At 40.5% G+C, this 15,934-nt stretch overlaps 1 protein-coding gene across 2 annotated transcripts in view; it reads left to right on the top strand.

Moving 5' to 3' along the window:
- cd28 (CD28 molecule) overlaps window positions 1-15,934 on the top strand; it is a 37,404-nt gene that overhangs the window by 19,392 nt on the left and 2,078 nt on the right. Inside the window, exons 2-5 of one of the 2 annotated variants that reach the window (XM_008438237.3) lie at window positions 12,795-12,895; window positions 13,022-13,095; window positions 14,655-14,902; window positions 15,778-15,934. In XM_008438237.3, coding sequence (XP_008436459.2) covers window positions 13,023-13,095; window positions 14,655-14,902; window positions 15,778-15,934 — 478 coding nt within the window. In that variant the 5' untranslated portion in view covers window positions 12,795-12,895; window position 13,022. Of the gene's footprint in view, window positions 1-11,634; window positions 12,896-13,021; window positions 13,096-14,654; window positions 14,903-15,777 lie in introns of those variants that run through there. The other variant, XM_081598663.1, reaches the window with a different exon arrangement.

Raw genomic sequence — 15,934 nt, 5'->3', positions numbered from 1 at the left:
AGACAATGCACAAAAATCTGTTGCTGTTTGGCTGCAGCGATTAGATCAGGGGTCACCAACCTTTTTGAAACTGAGAGCTACTTCATGGGTACTGTGTCATATAAAGGCTACCAGTTTTACACTCTGTTCTGAAATAAAAAATTTACTCAGTTTGCCTTATACATTATCACTAATGATTAATGATTCTCATCTATGAAGAAACTGATCTCGTTAATGATTTCTAACAATAATTACCCATGAAAACTAGGTGGGAAACAGATATCAATATTCAGCACTTTATCTCTTTTAATCTCAGTGACTGGGTGATTCTTTTTTTTCGGCAACATTTCGGCCTCAGGATTTTTGAAAAAAAAGTATTGTTTTAAGTTTTGAATATTTTGTTACAACACTGACATGTTTAACAATAAGAAATTAATAATGGGCAAGCTCAGGATTGGATGAATTAATGATTACATTTTTTTCACCATTGTCTCTGAATGTATTCCACCCTGTTATGAACATTTACATATGGACCACAAATAGTTAAACATTTACATTTTGAAAAATAATCACTTTTTCTTAGAAAGAGTGTGTCCCTTTTACTATATAATATGTTTTTTTCTTGAAATTGTAACACATCATGAAGTTACAAATCATTTATGACTGTATTGTAAAGAAAAATCTGTTTTTTTACTCATTACTACTGACAGCATTGAAAATATTGGTAATTTTAAAAACTTATACCAATATTTGCATTTATTGGTCTTCAACTCCCAACAGGGCTCAGAAAAATTCACAGTACTTAATGTTTCTGTAACAATATTTAATAAAAACATGTGTGGAATGGAACATAACATGGTGGATTGTCCCATAACAGGTTGGAAAATAAAAGTCTTTGATTTTAAAATCTGATGATTTTCATTATTAGTTGCAGGATTGGCTTAGTTGCAGGATTGAATTCACATCAAAATCAATTGATGTCACTTACATTAAATGGTTTTTATGGAATTTTAGACTTTTTTAAGGCAGAAATTAAACATTCTAACAGGGTGGAAAGTTAGTACTGGGACATGCATAATATGAAGAAAATATCAAATGAGAAAATAGTTTCAGTAGATTAAATAGCATATTAAAATAAGGTTTAGTCCAGTCAATCAACTTATTGAAGAAAAACATAAATATAAATATATTTTATAGTTTAAATGTCATGAGAAAGACTATTATGCTGCACTAGGGACACATGAAATTGAAAATGTCCATCAACAAAAGGTGTGTAAAGAACAAAATAATATTTAAAAGGCATTTTGTTTATATTTGAATAATGGTAAACATCTAAATCCATCCATTCTTTTTCCTGCACCCTTGTCCCTTAGTGGGGTCGGGAGGGCTGCTGGTGCCCATCTCCAGCTGGCGTGCAAACATCTAAATGTATAATTAAAATACTTTGTTGTACATATTTGGCACATTTTACAAAAAATAATTGTAAGCAAAACATGGGGACATGGAATGTTGCCGCAAAAAAGAATCAACTTACATATTTTTAAATAAATGTTATCAAATTTTGAACTCATGACCAAATCTGCTGCATTTTTAACAAAATTGTAACATGTCATGAACACACTTTTAAATTGAACACAATTCCTCAATATTTTAATTAAACTTTGCCATGAAACTGCCATGTTGCTACTGACATCTGGTATTGGTTTCCTTATTAGTGAGGAGACTGGCATTGCATGCTGTTCACCAGTGCTCTGTAATCTGGTGTGTAACTTGAAACTGCAACTGCGAGTGCATCTTTCAGATTTGCATCAATGAGACATGTTCTTTGTTTGTTCGTGATGAAGTTCATGTCAGAAAACGCTGATTCACAGAGATAGGTTGAACCAAACAGGCTGGTAACCTTCATAGCTGCTGTGCATACACCACTGCACCATCTATTTTACTTTCAATACTAGTGGGATCTAGTTTTAAATTGTATGTTTTAATTTTTTTATTGTGTTTTAATGTACTGCACTTTGTATCAGCGGCGGTTGTTTTAAAGTGCTTTGTAAATAAAGTTGGTTTGGTTTGATTCCACTTAACCTACAGGGCTAAGTGGAATGAAGTTATAATGTAGCTGTCACATTCAGTCTTCAGTTAGCAATGAGCATGCTCTGTGTTCATACGTTCAACTTTTACTTATTCAGCGATTAAATAAATGTGTGTGTGTGTGTATATATATATATATATATATATATATATATATATATATATATATGGGCTCTAAGTGAGGCTTCAGTCCTTAGGAATTAGTAAAGATCCGTCCAGAAGAATCAGATCGTTCCTGAATGTTATATCACTATATTGCAGACTTTGGTCACAGCGTTGTCCCATATATGCGACACCTCAGTCAACACCGTATAATTCAGCGCATAGTGACAACTTTTTTTCATCAGATGCAACATTTGTCTCTGTACAGCTAGCTTAGCCAGCATCACGTCCACAGATCTTACCTTTATTTAAGCTTTCCTTCCAAGTGATGCTAAAAGTTGGACGAAGTCCTCACCATCTGTGAAAGCGAAGCGCTGCTGATTTTACATGTCGCCATATATTTTGATTTATGCAGCGCTTTTATATTACTGATGATTAGACATCTTCTCCCGCTCAGAGGAAACCACTGCGCATGTCTGGAGCTCCGCAGCGAGTAAAGGCGGAGCCGATGGGTAACAACAGACACTACGTCACGTTATTGCTAGGATTTTACGGCGCCACCTTAAATCCCTGAACTTCACATTTTAACGGAAGAAAAGAGCAATGCGACTTGGATGTAACAGTAACGCTGCAGTTTTGTAGAAATGTAGTGAAGTAGAAAGTACAGATACTTACTGTAAAATGTAGTGGAGTAAAAGTAGAAAGAACCCATTATTAAATCTGCTTAAGTAAAGTACAGATACACGAAAACTCTACTTAAGTACAGTACTTCCCACCACTGTTTACAGCAGCGCTCCCTGCTGCAGCCCGCAACATCTCATGCAGATTAGCCAATGTAGAGAGGAGATGCAGCTATTTGATTAACTGAAGGGGGGAAGTGGAGTCAAGTTCTAATCTAATGCTATTGGGGTCTTTAGAGGTTCACTGAAGTCAGCCATAAATATCTGGTGGAAATCACATGAAGCCTGGTTGATTTAGAGACGATCGTAGACATGGCTGGTATTGCTATTTGCTAATAAGGCACGCCCACATGCTTCAGCTAGCAGCCGAAGCATGTGGAAGCTGCTAGCTGAAGCCACATGTTTCAGCTAGCATGTGCTGACGCATGCTAGCTGAAGCATGCTTCAGCACGCTTCAGCTGAAGCACACTTGAAATCAGCAGTTGGAAACGGGGGGTGACATCACCATTAGAGATGGGTTTTTTTTTACTGAGTAAAATACTCAGTAAAAAACTGAGTTTTTTACTCAGTTTTTACTCAATAAAAAACTGAGTCTTTACAGACTCAGTTTGTGTTTTACACAAAATGAGTCTGTGTAAAACACAGACTCAAAACTGAGTCTGTGTAAAACTCAGTTTTACACAGAGTTGATCATCATGTCAATTTATATCAATTTGCACAGCATTGAACCCATTTGAGTCAGAGTAAATGTAAGACTACAGAGATGATGACAGTTGAAGCTCACTTTGTTTTCCATGGTTGAATTCACATCAAAACCATTTGATGTCACTTACATTAAATGGTTTTTGTGGAATTTTAGACTTTTTGAAGGCAGAAATGAAACATCATAACAGGGTGGAAAGTTAGTACTGGGACATGTATAATATGAAGACAATATCAAATGTGAAAATAGTTTCAGTAGATTAAATTGCATATTAAAATAAGGTGTAGTCCAATCAATAAACTTATTGAAGAAAAACATAAATATATATATATATATATATATATATATATATATATATATATATATATATATATATATATATATATATATATATCAGACAAAAACAGGTGACTTCCTGTTGGAGGGGGGCGTGGCTAAGGTGATGTCATCATATGACCTTGTGAATGTGATCAAGGCTGGCCAATAATGAGACATGGAAAGTCTGATGAAGTTGTCACTTTTCCTGTAGAAGTTATTGCATTTTAGTATTTCATGGCACAAAGCCAAAGTTTGACACTTAGCCACGCCCACATGCTTTTATGTACGAGAATTCTTTTGATAACTTTTCATCTTCAATGTCTTAAGTGTGTGCTGAGCGAGTTTGAAGTCTGTATCTCAAAAGCTGTAGGAGGAGTTCGATCAGATGCGACGTCTATGAAAAACCGGAAATGGCGGCTTTGATCCAAAATGGCCGACTTCCTGTTGGGTTTGGACCATGGCTCCAAGAGACTTTTTTGTACATCCTGACACGATACACATGTGTACCAAGTTTCATAATTCTAGGTTAAAGCATGGCTTGGGGCTGATGATTTAAACTCTTCTAGGGGGCGCTGTTGAGACATTAGGCCACGCCCACCAAATATTGCACTGGATTACTGTCCGGAGTTGGATAAGGTTCGATCTCAGTGAGTTTGGTGCAGCTGGACTCACAATTGTGGAATTAACAGCCAAACGTATGGACACGGCGTTACAGGTATATTCGCCACGCCACCACGCACACCTGCTGCATCCAAAACAAACAGCGTTGGAAACCATAACACACCAACATGTCTTCTGTTTGTGGACACAGTTTCATGTTGATTAGGTTAAAGAGGTCAGATAGGGACCGATCACAATAAAACATGACACTTCCTGTTCTAAGGGGGCGTGGCTTATGTGATCTCAAAATTTCACAATTGGGTCTTGTAGGGCATCCAAAGGTGATCACACACAGAAAGGTTGGTGGCTCTGTGAGTTTCTTTGTAGGAGATATAACTGTTTATTATTTTATGGTGAGTCAGTGAACTTTGACCCCTAGTATCACCCCTTCAGCATGCACGAAAACTCACCATTTTGATAACTTTTAATCGGGCATGCCTTCTGAACCAACTGACCAAGTTTGAAGCCGATCCATCAAAAGCCCTAGGAGGAGTTCGATCAAATGCGAAGGCTATAAACGGCCAAAATGGGGTGAAATTTGCAAATTCAATCCAAAATGGCCGACTTCCTGTTTGACATACACTATGAGAACAATTATAAATTCTGAGTGGCTTGGGGAGTTCTACAAGTGTACCAAATTTCAAGTCTCTACAATAAAGTAACTGAATAGGAAAGGGTCTTTTGAAATTTTCTAGGGGGCGCTGTTGAGCCATTTTTTTTGCGATTTTTGCGCAGACCTTAAAATACGTAAATTTTTCACAGTCTCTATGGGCCCACCAATTTTGGTGAGTTTTTGAATATGTTAAAGCCCCCAAAAAGGCAATTCATTTGAGGCGAGAAAAAAAAAAAAAAATAAAAAAAATAAACATTTGAAAAACAATAGGCCTTCGCAGCGCTTAGCTGCTCGGGCCTAATTAAAGCTCCGCGGAGCCTCAAGCGGCCCGAGCAGCCAAGCGCCGCTCCGGCCTATAGCCACCGCGGGGACCCAGCACCGCCGCCTGCCTTCCACCGCGTACCCTTTCGCTCAGTTGAGGCACGCCTCCGCCAGGCAGTTCGCACCGCTCACTTCGGCATGGTTCCCTGAGGACACACCACAAATTTGGAGCAGATCGATCGATGTAGAGAGGAGATATTGATTATGGGATAGTCTAGTGGGCGCTGTAGAGTAAAATCACAATTCAAACCAATTGGGCTCTTTAGTATTTAGCACAGGTCAAACGTATCCAGTTTGGTGCCAATCGGAAGATGCGTGTGTGATTCAGAGACAGTTGTATGCATATGGCGAAGGACAGACAGTTAGCCACGCCCCCATGAGTCAGAGTTCATCATCACAGATCCTCATCAGGTCATATAATGTCAGGTGTTAGAAGACTAATTCCATATGTATTACTCAGTAAAAATAAGACATACAGTAGAAAAAACAGGTGACTTCCTGTTAAAAGTGGGCGGAGCTAAGGTTACGTCATGATCTGACCATGAGAATCTAATGAGGGTTGGTCAGTATAGAGACATAGGAAGTCTGAAGCAGCTGTGACCTTGTATGTGGAAGTTATGTAACTTTAATGTTTTATTGCAAATATTCAAAGTTTTGCACTTAGCCACGCCCACATGCTTTGACATACAAAAATTCCTGTGATAACTTTAGACCTTTAATGTCTCAACTCTCTGCTGACTGAGTTTGAAGTCTGTATGTCAAACTCTGTAGGAGGAGTTTGATCAAATACGTCTGTGAAAAACAGCAAATGGCGAATTTGATCAAAAATGGCCGACTTTCTGTTGGGTTTGGACCATGGCTCCAAGAGACTTTTTTGTAGGTGCTGACAAGATACACAAGTGTACTAAGTTTCATAATTCTAGGTTAAAGAATGGCTTGGGGCTGATTATTTAAAATATTCAAGGGGGCGCTGTTGAGACATTAGGCCACGCCCACAAAAAATTACACTGGATTTCTGTCGAGGGGCCCACAAGGATCAAACCTAGTGAGTTTGGTGCAGCTGGGTTTTAAACTGTGGAATTCAAGGCCAAACGTAAGGAGACGGCGTTAAAGGTCACTTCGCCACGCCACCACGCCCACCTGCTGCATCCAAACCAAACGGGGTTGGACACCCTGACACACCAACATGTCTTCTGTCTGTGGACACAGTTTCATGTTGATTAGGTGAAAGGGGTCAGATAGTGAACGTTCGCAGTAAAACATGACACTTCCTGTTCTAAGGGGGCGTGGCTTAGGTAATCTCAAAATTTCACAACTGGGTGTCGTAGGTCATCCAAAGGTGATCACACACAGAAAGTTTGGTGGCTCTGTGAGTTTATTTGTAAGAGATATAACAGTTTATTACATTCTGGTGAGTCGGTGAACTTTGACCCCTGCTACGACCCCTTCAGCATGCTCGAAAACTCACGAATTTGATAACTTTGAATCGGCCATGCCTTATGAACAATCTGACCGAGTTTGAAGCCGATCGATCGAAATCCCTAGGAGGAGTTCGATCAAATGCGACGTGTGTAAACGGCTAAAATGGGCTCAAAATCGGAACTTCAATCCAAAATGGCCGACTTCCTAGGACAGTTGCACTATGACATTAATTGTAAATTCAGAGTGTCTTGGGGAGCTCTACAACTGTACCGAATTTCAAGTCTCTACGATAAAGTAAGTGAATAGAAAAGGGTCTTTTGAAAGTTGCTAGGGGGCGCCCTTGAGCCGTTTCTTGTGCGATTATTGCGAGGACCTTAAAATACGTAAATTTTCACCGGGCTCTATGCGGCCGCCAAGTTTGGTGAGTTTTTGAATATGATAAAGCCCCCAAAAAGCCAATTTATTTTACGGAAGAATAAGAATAATAATTTACAGCACGAAAACAATAGGCCTTCGCAGCGCTTAGCTGCTCGGGCCTAATAATAAACAGCACGATTACAATAGGCCTTCGCAGCGCTTAGCTGCTCGGGCCTAATTAAAGCTCCGCGGAGCCTCAAGCGGCCCGAGCAGCCAAGCGCCGCTCCGGCCTATAGCCACCGCGGGGGATCCAGCACCGCCGCCAGCATTCCACCGCGTACCCTTTCGCACAGTTAAGGCATGCGTCCGCCAGACAGTTCGCACCGTTGAGTTCGGCATGGTTCCCTGCCGACACACCACAAATTTGGTGCAGATCGGTCGATGTAGAGAGGAGATATTGATGATGGGATAATCTAGGGGGCGCTGTAGAGTAAAATCACAATTCAAACCCGTTGGGCTCTTTAGCATTTAGCACAGGTCAAACGTATCCAGTTTGGTGCCAATCGGAAGATGCGTGTGTGATTCAGAGACAGTTGTATGCATATGGCGAAGGACAGACAGTTGGCCACGCCCCCATGAGTCACAGTTCATCCTCACAGTTCTTCATCAGGTGATATTATGTCAGGTGGTAGAAGATTAATTCCATATGTATTACTCAGTAAAAATAAGACATACAGTAGAAAAACCAGCTGAATTCCTTTCAAAAGTGGGCGGAGCTAAGGTTACGTCATCATCTGACCATGAGAATGTAATGAGGGTTGGTCAGTAGTGAGACATAGGAAGTCTGAAGCAGCTGTGACCTTGTATGTGGAAGTTATGTCACTTTGATGTTTAATGGCGAATAGTCAAAGTTTGGCACTTAGCCACGCCCACATGCTTTGACAAACAAAAATTCCTGTGATAACTTTAGACCTTTAATGTCTGAACTGTCTGCTGACTGAGTTTGAAGTTTGTATGTGAAACGCTGTAGGAGGAGTTCGATCAAATACGACGTCTGTGAAAAACAGCAAATGGCGAATTTAATCCAAAATGGCCGACTTATTGTTGGGTTTGGACCATGGCTCCAAGAGGCTTTTTTGTAGGTCCTGACACGATACACAAGTGTACCAAGTTTCATAAATCTAGGTTAAAGAATGGCTTGGGGCTGATTATTTAAAATCTTCAAGGGGGCGCTGTTGAGACATTAGGCCACGCCCACAAAAAATCACACCGGATTCCTGTCGAGGGGCCCACAAGGATCGAACCTAGTGAGTTTGGTGCAGCTGGGCTTTAAACTGTGGAATTCAAGGCCAAACGTAAGGAGATGGCGTTAAAGGTCACTTCGCCACGCCGCCACGCCCACCTGCTGCATCCAAACCAAACGGGGTTGGACACCCTGACACACCAACATGTCTTCTGTCTGTGGACGCTGTTTCATGTTGATTAGGTGAAAGGGGTCAGATAGTGAAAGTTCGCAGTAAATCATGACACTTCCTGTTCTAAGGGGGCGTGGCTTAGGTAATCTCAAAATTTCACAACTGGGTGTCGTAGGTCATCCAAAGGTGATCACACACAGAAAGTTTGGTGGCTCTGTGAGTTTATTTGCAAGAGATATAACAGTTTATTACATTCTGGTGAGTCGGTGAACTTTGACCCCTGGTACGACCCCTTCAGCATGCTCGAAAACTCACGAATTTGATAACTTTGAATGGGCCATGCCTTATGAACAATCTGACCGAGTTTGAAGCCGATCGATCGAAATCCCTAGGAGGAGTTCGATCAAATGCGACGTCTGTAAACGGCCAAAATGGGCTCAAAATCGGAACTTCAATCCAAAATGGCCGACTTCGTGGGATACTTGCACTATGACATTAATTGTAAATTCTGAGAGTCTTGGGGATCTCTACAACTGTACCAAATTTCAAGTCTCTACGATAAAGTAAGTGAATAGGAAAGGGTCTTTTTAAAGTTGCTAGGGGGCGCCATTGAGCCGTTTCTCGTGCGATTTCTGCGAAGACCTTGAAATACGTAAATTTCACACGGGCTCTATGCACCCGCCAAGTTTGGTGAGTTTTTGAATATGATAAAGCCCCCAAAAAGCCAATTCATTTGGCACAAGAAAAATAATTAAAGCTCCGCGGAGCCTCAAGCGGCCCGAGCAGCCAAGCGCCGCTCCGGCCTATAGCCACCGCGGGGGATCCAGCACCGCCGCCCGCCTGCCACCGCGTACCCTTTCGCACAGTTGAGGCACGCGTCCGCCAGGCAGTTCACACCGTTCACTTCAGCATGGTTCCCTTAGGACACACCACAAATTTGGTGCAGATCGGTCGATGTAGAGAGGAGATATTGATGATGGGATAGTCTAGGGGGCGCTGTAGAGTAAAATTACAATTCAATCCTGTTGGGCTCTTTAGCATTGAACACAGGTCAAACGTATCCAGTCTGGTGCCAATCGGAAGATGCGTGTGTGATTCAGAGACAATTGCATGAATATGGCGAAGGACAGCCATTTTGCCACGCCCCCATGAGTCAGAGTTCATCCTCACAGTTCATCATCAGCTCATATTATGTCAGGTGGTAGAAGATTAATTCCATATGTATTACTCAGTCAAAATAAGACATACAGTAGAAAAAACAGCTGAATTCCTTTCAAAAGTGGGCGGAGCTAAGGTTACGTCATCATCTGACCATGAGAATGTAATGAGGGTTGGTCAGTAGTGAGACATAGGAAGTCTGAAGCAGCTGTGACCTTGTATGTGGAAGTTATGTCACTTTGATGTTTTATGGCGAGTAGTCAAAGTTTGGCACTTAGCCACGCCCACATGCTTTGACATACAAAAATTCCTGTGATAACTTTAGACCTTTAATGTCTGAACTCTCTGCTGACTGAGTTTGAAGTCTGTATCCCAAAAACTGAAGGAGGAGTTCGATCAAATATGACGTCTATGAAAAACAGCAAACGGCGAATTAAATCCAAAATGGCCGACTTTCTTTTGGGTTTGGACCATGGCTCCAAGAGGCTTTTTTGTAGGTCCTGACAAGATACACAAGTGTACCAAGTTTCATAATTCTAGGTTAAAGAATGGCTTGGGGCTGATTATTTAAAATCTTCAAGGGGGCGCTGTTGAGACATTAGGCCACGCCCACAAAAAATCACACTGGATTCCTTTCGAGGGGCCCACAAGGATCAAACCTAGTGAGTTTGGTGAAGCTGGGCTTTAAACTGTGGAATTCAAGGCCAAACGTAAGGAGACGGCGTTAAAGGTCACTTCGCCACGCCCAGCTGCTGCATCCAAACCAAACGGGGTTGGACACCCTAACACACCAACATGTCTTCTGTCTGTGGAAACAGTTTCATGTTGATTAGGTGAAAGGGGTCCGATAGTGAACGTTCGCAGTAAAACATGACACTTCCTGTTCTAAGGGGGCGTAGCTTAGGTAATCTCAAAATTTCACAACTGGGTGTCGTAGGTCATCCAAAGGTGATCACACACAGAAAGTTTGGTGGCTCTGTGAGTTTATTTGTAAGAGATATAACAGTTTATTACATTCTGGTGAGTCGGTGAACTTTGACCCCTGGTACGACCCCTTCAGCATGCTCGAAAACTCACGAATTTGATAACTTTGAATCGGCCATGCCTTATGAACGATCTGACCGAGTTTGAAGCCGATCGATCGAAATCCCTAGGAGGAGTTCGATCAAATGCGACCTCTGTAAACGGCCCAAATGGGCTCAAAATCGGAACTTCAATCCAAAATGGCCGACTTCGTGGGATACTTGCACTATGACATTAATTGTAAATTCTGAGAGTCTTGGGGATCTCTACAACTGTACCAAATTTCCTATAAGCAGCGCTTAGCTGCTCGGGCCTAATAATAAACAGCACGATTACAATAGGCCTTCGCAGCGCTTAGCTGCTCGGGCCTAATTATAAATTCTGAGTGTCTTGGGGAGCTCTACAACTGTAGCGAATTTCAAGTCTCTACGATAAAGTAAGTGAATAGGAAAGGGTCTTTTGAAAATTTCTAGGGGGCGCTGTTGAGCCATTTTTTATGCGATTTTTGCGTAGACCTTAAAATACGTAAATTTTTCACAGTCTCTATGGGCCCACCAATTTTGGTGAGTTTTTGAATATGTTAAAGCCCCCAAAAAGGCAATTCATTTGAGGCGAGAAAAAAATAAAAATAAAAAATAAACATTTGAAAAACAATAGGCCTTCGCAGCGCTTAGCTGCTCGGGCCTAATAAACAGCACGATTACAATAGGCCTTCGCAGCGCTTAGCTGCTCGGGCCTAATTAGACTGCACTTATATTAAAATAAGGATTAATTATCAATGTATGTTTATCTATTTAAATAGTGTAAAACTGATTCAGTTCTATGTTTCGGGATATGAATCGGTCCTGTTTGTCCTTCAGTTGCTGAAGATGTCAATATTTTTCTTAATTAATATGTTTCTTATATTTCTGTTGTCAAACTCACACCAGATATTAAAAAAGCAAGTAATATACTTATATCTGCTGGAATCAAACAAGCTTTTCTGTTCAGTCTATTGATGTTCTGCTATAAAATGCGTCCCAGGCTCAGTTTTCCTGCAGATATTACAGTATGTTTTCTTTTGCCTGTTGTTAAGTAGGACAGTTATTAAAGGAGCTCATCTTCAGAAAGCACAAGATGTATCAGCGAAACAATAGCTCTCTGTCCAATATGTCTTTGAAATTTCAAGTTACTGAAGTTTTATTGTACATTCCACTCAGCATAAAATATGAAGTATTCATCTCAAGCAAGCAGAAAAAACTGGCTTCAACTGTTGGAGCTATCAGTTGCAAAATCTACTGAGAAAACCAAATATAAAGGTTAAAATTAAAATAAGAAGACCCATATTTAGACAGAAGAACACCCACTTGAAGCAATGAAAAGATATTAGTACTGAAAACTGCTTGCTTTAACTTTTTTTTTTTTCTTTTGCTTTTTGCTTAAGGAAAATTCAGAAGCCGCAAAATTTCTAAGTATTCAGCCGGTAAAAGTTTCCACATGATCATGTGACTTGTGTTCATTAGTTTCCACTCAGCAGCCGTGTATCAAAAGTTCTGAATTTGGTTCGAAATGTGTGTCACAAACTTTGAGTTGTGCTTTAGGAAGTTGCGAACATAAAACCTGAGCAGGGATTAAAAGAAGCAGCAAGAAGCAGCAAACGATGAGTGCGAGCTGTGCAGAGTGTGCAGGAGACGATCAGAAGTTATGGTGCAAAAGCGCTGAATACAAGTTTCACACTCGTCTTGATTTGCATGTTTCCCGCACAAACAGAAGACAGTCTGGTGGAACACTCGTTATTTTTGCACTTTGAGAGATTTTATATTCAACTCTATATTTTCCCGTCTTTATCTTCTTGTTTCTTCTTGTATTTTCAGAGTTTATCTGCACACTGCCTACTTTTCAAAAACCCGATTGTCTACTGACACCAACTGCTTCGTGAAAATCACAGAAATTTGTTCTTGTCTGCGTTCCTGTAGAACCACAGCCACTAAAAGTTGTCTGACTTTACTGGCAAATCGCTGTCGTCATTTCCTGTGCTGCCACACAGTTTCCATGACAGCTGAGAAAGGCTATAAAGGTGAGTTCATCTGGTTTAGATGTATTTTCATGAAATTTGGTCGTCAGGTTAGCCAGGGAGTGGGCCCACCACGCTTTTCTTGTTGTTGACTTTAACATTTCTGCGACGTTTTGTGAAACCCTGTAGGATGTTCCTGACTCATAGTCTGATGGGATGGAGTGTGTTGGCAGTGCTCAGCATCAGTGTGCCTGTGTGGAGCTGTGAGTATTACCCAGTTTTAACTGATAGAGTGATAGATGGAGAAAACACTTTAATATTTGAATGTTTCTGTACAGGGAGGATCTTTCAGATCTGGAAAGAAACAGCTAAAACAACAACTGCAGTGATTCTACTGTAACTAATATTAAACCTGTACCAGATTGTGTATTATAACAATATTTTCAAAAGGAGAATATGTGTAACTTTTATCAACATTATTTTGGTATATAATAGTCTAATTTTGAGTATGTTGCTAATGTCTAGGTTAATGCAGATCCATTTAAAACATGAACAAAAACCTTGGGAGAACCAATCAGACATTTATGTCACAGTAGTGGAGAGAAAAAAAAGACTTAATAGGAAATAAAAGTTATAGAAATGAGATGGATTTCTAATGAGCCATCATCTGCTAACACAATCAAATGATGTTTTATATTTATCCTAAATCTGGTATGACAAAAAAAATAAAAAATCCTTGACTTTTTCAGTAAATATAATGTCCCGAGAGAACAACCCAGTGGAACACCATACTCTTCTTTTGACTGACTGTATTTCAATACAGCACATAATGTTTATTTCGTTAAAACTTCAGAGAATAAGTAATAAAGAAAGTTTGATGAACTATGGTTCAGACAGGCTACCTGAAGGTAAGATAAGTTCTGAAGGCAGAGTTATTAATAATTCTGCTATTACTAATTAAGATATTGAAGTCTAACGTCAAACTGAGTCTAAGTATTAGTATTAAGAACAGCACATTGAGTTCGGATGGTGAGATAAAGATGACGCTCACTGGTTAGTCGCTGGTTGGTTAATTTAACCTGATTAATATCAGCCAGAATAATTCTGAGATTCAGGTGAAGCAAAAATACTGAAGACTGATTTCTCTGAATGAGAGTTCACTGCAGAACTGTTCAATGCTGACATATGAGTGGTTCAGTTATGAGATAAGCTAGAATGTAACCAAGATATGTTTTGAGTTTCATCAGACTTATATCTTGCTCATATGTGACCTCTGCTAATATAACTTGACTAGCTTTTCCCACACAGACGGCTAGAAGGAAACTATCCGTCCATGTTTCTTAACCTGAGACTTGCTGTGAGGTTTATGAAAGTAATTAGTCACCCAAGACAGTTAATCAAAGGGTTTATTCCCTCTAAAGTTTCATATCAAACTGTTTCAGTATTTCTTTGTTGCAATGTCTTGGAACCAAACTGAACTTTGAAGCAGTTGATGTGTTTTGATCAAATGGTTTCCTTCTTAACTCCAGATGTCTCCAGTGTGTCAGTTTTACATACTGGAGCTTAAAAGTTGATAGTTTTCTCTCTTTCTTTCAATTAAAATCCTTCTATAGTCAATAATTTATTTATTTTTATTTTTTGTTACTTCTGAATCATTAGGAATAAAAACCACTGTGTCAAACTGAAGTTTCAAATGTGTTTGGAGCTGATTTGGAGGATTTTGTGTTAGTTTGGTAATAAAGCCGAGCTGTGTTGAGTACCTGCAGGTGAAGTAAGACTGCAGCTGTTACTTCATTTCATTTTTACCTTTTCTTTGCGGCAGCTGTGAAGGTGACGCAGCCCTACAGAGTAGTGAGCACCAACGGAACAGCACAGATCCACTGCATCATCCACTCCAGGACTGTCGCTTCCCACCTTCGACCCGGACAGCGTCTGGAGAATCTCTTCTCCAACCTGGAAGACCTGCAGGTGGCTCTGCTTAGAGGTCTCCACGGCAACCAGAAAATATGCTCCTCCACCCTGAACACCTCAGAGCATCAGAAGGAGATGCAGCAGGAGAAAGATGGAGATGTAAGGCTGCAGATAGAGGGCGCTGTTATTCAGGTTCTTTCTGTTTGGTGTGAATGTTGAGCTTCATGATCTGATGCTGCCGTCAGTGAGGAGGTGAAGCATTTTAAAACGAAACAAGGCTCGATCAGTGTGCTGCATGATGTTTTATGTTCAGTACACTGAAATGATCCTGTTGTAAAATTAACTTGACCCTAAGGCTGTAGTTTGTACTTTTTATACAAAACATGTTTTTTTTACATATTTGTTCAAATTAATACTAAGTCATGACGGTGTACGTTTCCTCTGCCTTCTCATAGTACTAACTGCAGAAATACACCACTCAGTCAGAAACAACCAATCAGAGCCAGGAGGAGGGTCTCAGAGCTGTCAATCACTCTCATGCTCACCCCCCCTTGATCTTTGCTAAGCTACAGCCTGTCGCACAGCCTGCCACTCGTCTCTGATGACAGGGGATAAATGTTTTCCTCTACTCAGTGCTAAGGTACTGAGTACCTTAGCACTCAGTACACAAGCTTGTTTGACAGTGCTAAGCCCCTCCTCCCGGCTCTGATTGATTGTTTCTGAGTGGCGGATTACTGCCAATCTTCAAATGGCAATAATAGCTCAGGAGATCGATGTTTTCACAGATTATCTGTCTCATACCATTCTATCACAACATGATGGCTGTTTAAAAAATATGAAAAAAAAACAAAACATATAGATTTTTTAAAAAGTTACATATTGTTGCTGTCAGTTTGCCCTGAGCAAAATCAGCTGGATAAAAGCAATCATGAAAAAAGTTAACCCAAGATGTTGGTAAAAATCAGACTTTGGGTCAAAGCAACACGTGAAAGTGCAGGAAGGTTTGGTGAATCCTTGTTTAATGTCTGTTTCAGGGACGGTGTGCGGTTCAGATGAAAGATGGCGCCGTGGTGGTGACACTATCCGGACTGAAAGCCACACACACAGATATCTATCGCTGCGCCATCCAGGTCTTCTACCCACCGCCCTACCAGCAGCTCACAGGCAACGGCACACTCCTTCACGTCCTGG

Source organism: Poecilia reticulata, chromosome 2, assembly GCF_904066995.2.
Source record: "Poecilia reticulata chromosome 2, P_reticulata-male-v2, whole genome shotgun sequence".
NCBI classification, from domain to species: Eukaryota; Metazoa; Chordata; class Actinopteri; order Cyprinodontiformes; family Poeciliidae; genus Poecilia; species Poecilia reticulata.
Note: the sequence above shows the minus strand (reverse complement) of the source record. Positions and strands in the feature narration are given on the sequence as shown.